The sequence below is a fragment of the Mandrillus leucophaeus genome, unplaced genomic scaffold, assembly GCF_000951045.1.
Source record: "Mandrillus leucophaeus isolate KB7577 unplaced genomic scaffold, Mleu.le_1.0 Scaffold398, whole genome shotgun sequence".
NCBI classification, from domain to species: domain Eukaryota; kingdom Metazoa; phylum Chordata; class Mammalia; order Primates; family Cercopithecidae; genus Mandrillus; species Mandrillus leucophaeus.
The window spans coordinates 1,533,796-1,535,021 of NW_012104231.1; the positions used below are offsets into that span (position 1 = coordinate 1,533,796).

General features: G+C 57.3%; 1 protein-coding gene across 3 annotated transcripts in view; it reads right to left on the minus strand.

Moving 5' to 3' along the window:
- Nucleotides 1–1,226, minus strand: part of DBH (dopamine beta-hydroxylase (dopamine beta-monooxygenase)) — a 25,828-nt gene that overhangs the window by 8,844 nt on the left and 15,758 nt on the right. For all 3 annotated transcript variants that reach the window (XM_011991538.1, XM_011991537.1, XM_011991536.1), the window contains exon 7: nucleotides 31–174. In XM_011991538.1, the coding sequence (XP_011846928.1) occupies nucleotides 31–174 (144 nt within the window). The remainder of the gene's footprint in view (nucleotides 1–30; nucleotides 175–1,226) is intronic.

A 1,226-nucleotide genomic window follows, 5' to 3' on the forward strand; every position in this document is an offset into this window, starting at 1 on the left:
GTGGGGCGGGGGTGGGGCACAGGCTCCTACCTGGAAGTGAGGGCTGTAGTGATTGTCCTGATTCACGATCTCCCACTCCCGGCCGTCCCGGGCCAGCACCGTGACCACCTTTCTCCCGGTCAGGTGTGTGTGGAGCTGAGAGGCGAAGATGTGGATCCCGGAGGGAGGCAGTGCCTGTGGGGTCAGGGGGCTGCAGCGTCAGGGCCTGACCTCCGAAGGGACCCTCCCGTCCATGGCCAGAACCCAGCAGGGAGCAGCCACCCTGGGCAGTTTGCTTTCCTGGACACTTGCATTTTCCAGGTCTTTCTCCTCGGCCGGGTTAGAGCCACCATCAGAAACCTCACGGGGAAGAGCGAGGTGGCCGCAACAGCTCCGGGCTCCCAAAGAAGCAGCCCCCAGTCCCGGTCAGGAACGACTTTCTTTCCAAGTCGTTCGTCCTCTCCTGAGCCCTCGAAGCCTGACACGTTCATCTTCACTCAGTCAATAGGCCTTTAAGGCAAACCCCTTGTGGACAGGGTGAGGCAAAGCCACTAAGCTGAGCAGCGCATGGCCTCTGTGCTCAAGGGCTTGCCGTCCGGGGCAAAGCAAGTGGCGGAAGGCGGTACTTGGCAGGTCCCCTACGTGCTGGGCCGGGCAGGCCCTTCAGCTGCCCTGTGGTGTGGCTTCCTTTCAGCTTCAAAGCAGCCAAGACTGCGTTCTCCCGTGCTCATCATCGCCCCGTGCTACAGCTGGGAGCTGTGGCTACAACTGGAAGGTGGTCATCCGGGACCAAGATGGATGTGACCATGGGGTGCTGCAGCTGGACACTCTGAGGCTACAGGCCGGCCTCACAGAAAAGATGGCAGCCCTCACGCCAAGAGGTCTCATACCATCACTGGGGCCTGAGAGAATCTTCCAGAGAATGAAAGTTTTCTCCAACCTAATGCTAACTTTTTTTAGATAGAAAATGTGTTTCCATGCCGGGCATGGTGGCTCACGCCTGTACTCCCAGCACTTTGGGAGGCTGAGGCACATGGATCATTTGAGATAAGGTGTTTGAGAATAGCCTGACCAACATGGTAAAACCCTGCCTCTACTAAAAATACAAAAATTGGGCCGGGAGCGGTGGCTCAAGCCTGTAATCCCACCACTTTGGGAGGCCAAGACGGGCAGATCACGAGGTCAGGAGATCAAGACCATCCTGGCTAATAACACAGTGAAACCCCGTCTCTACTAAAAAAAAATAC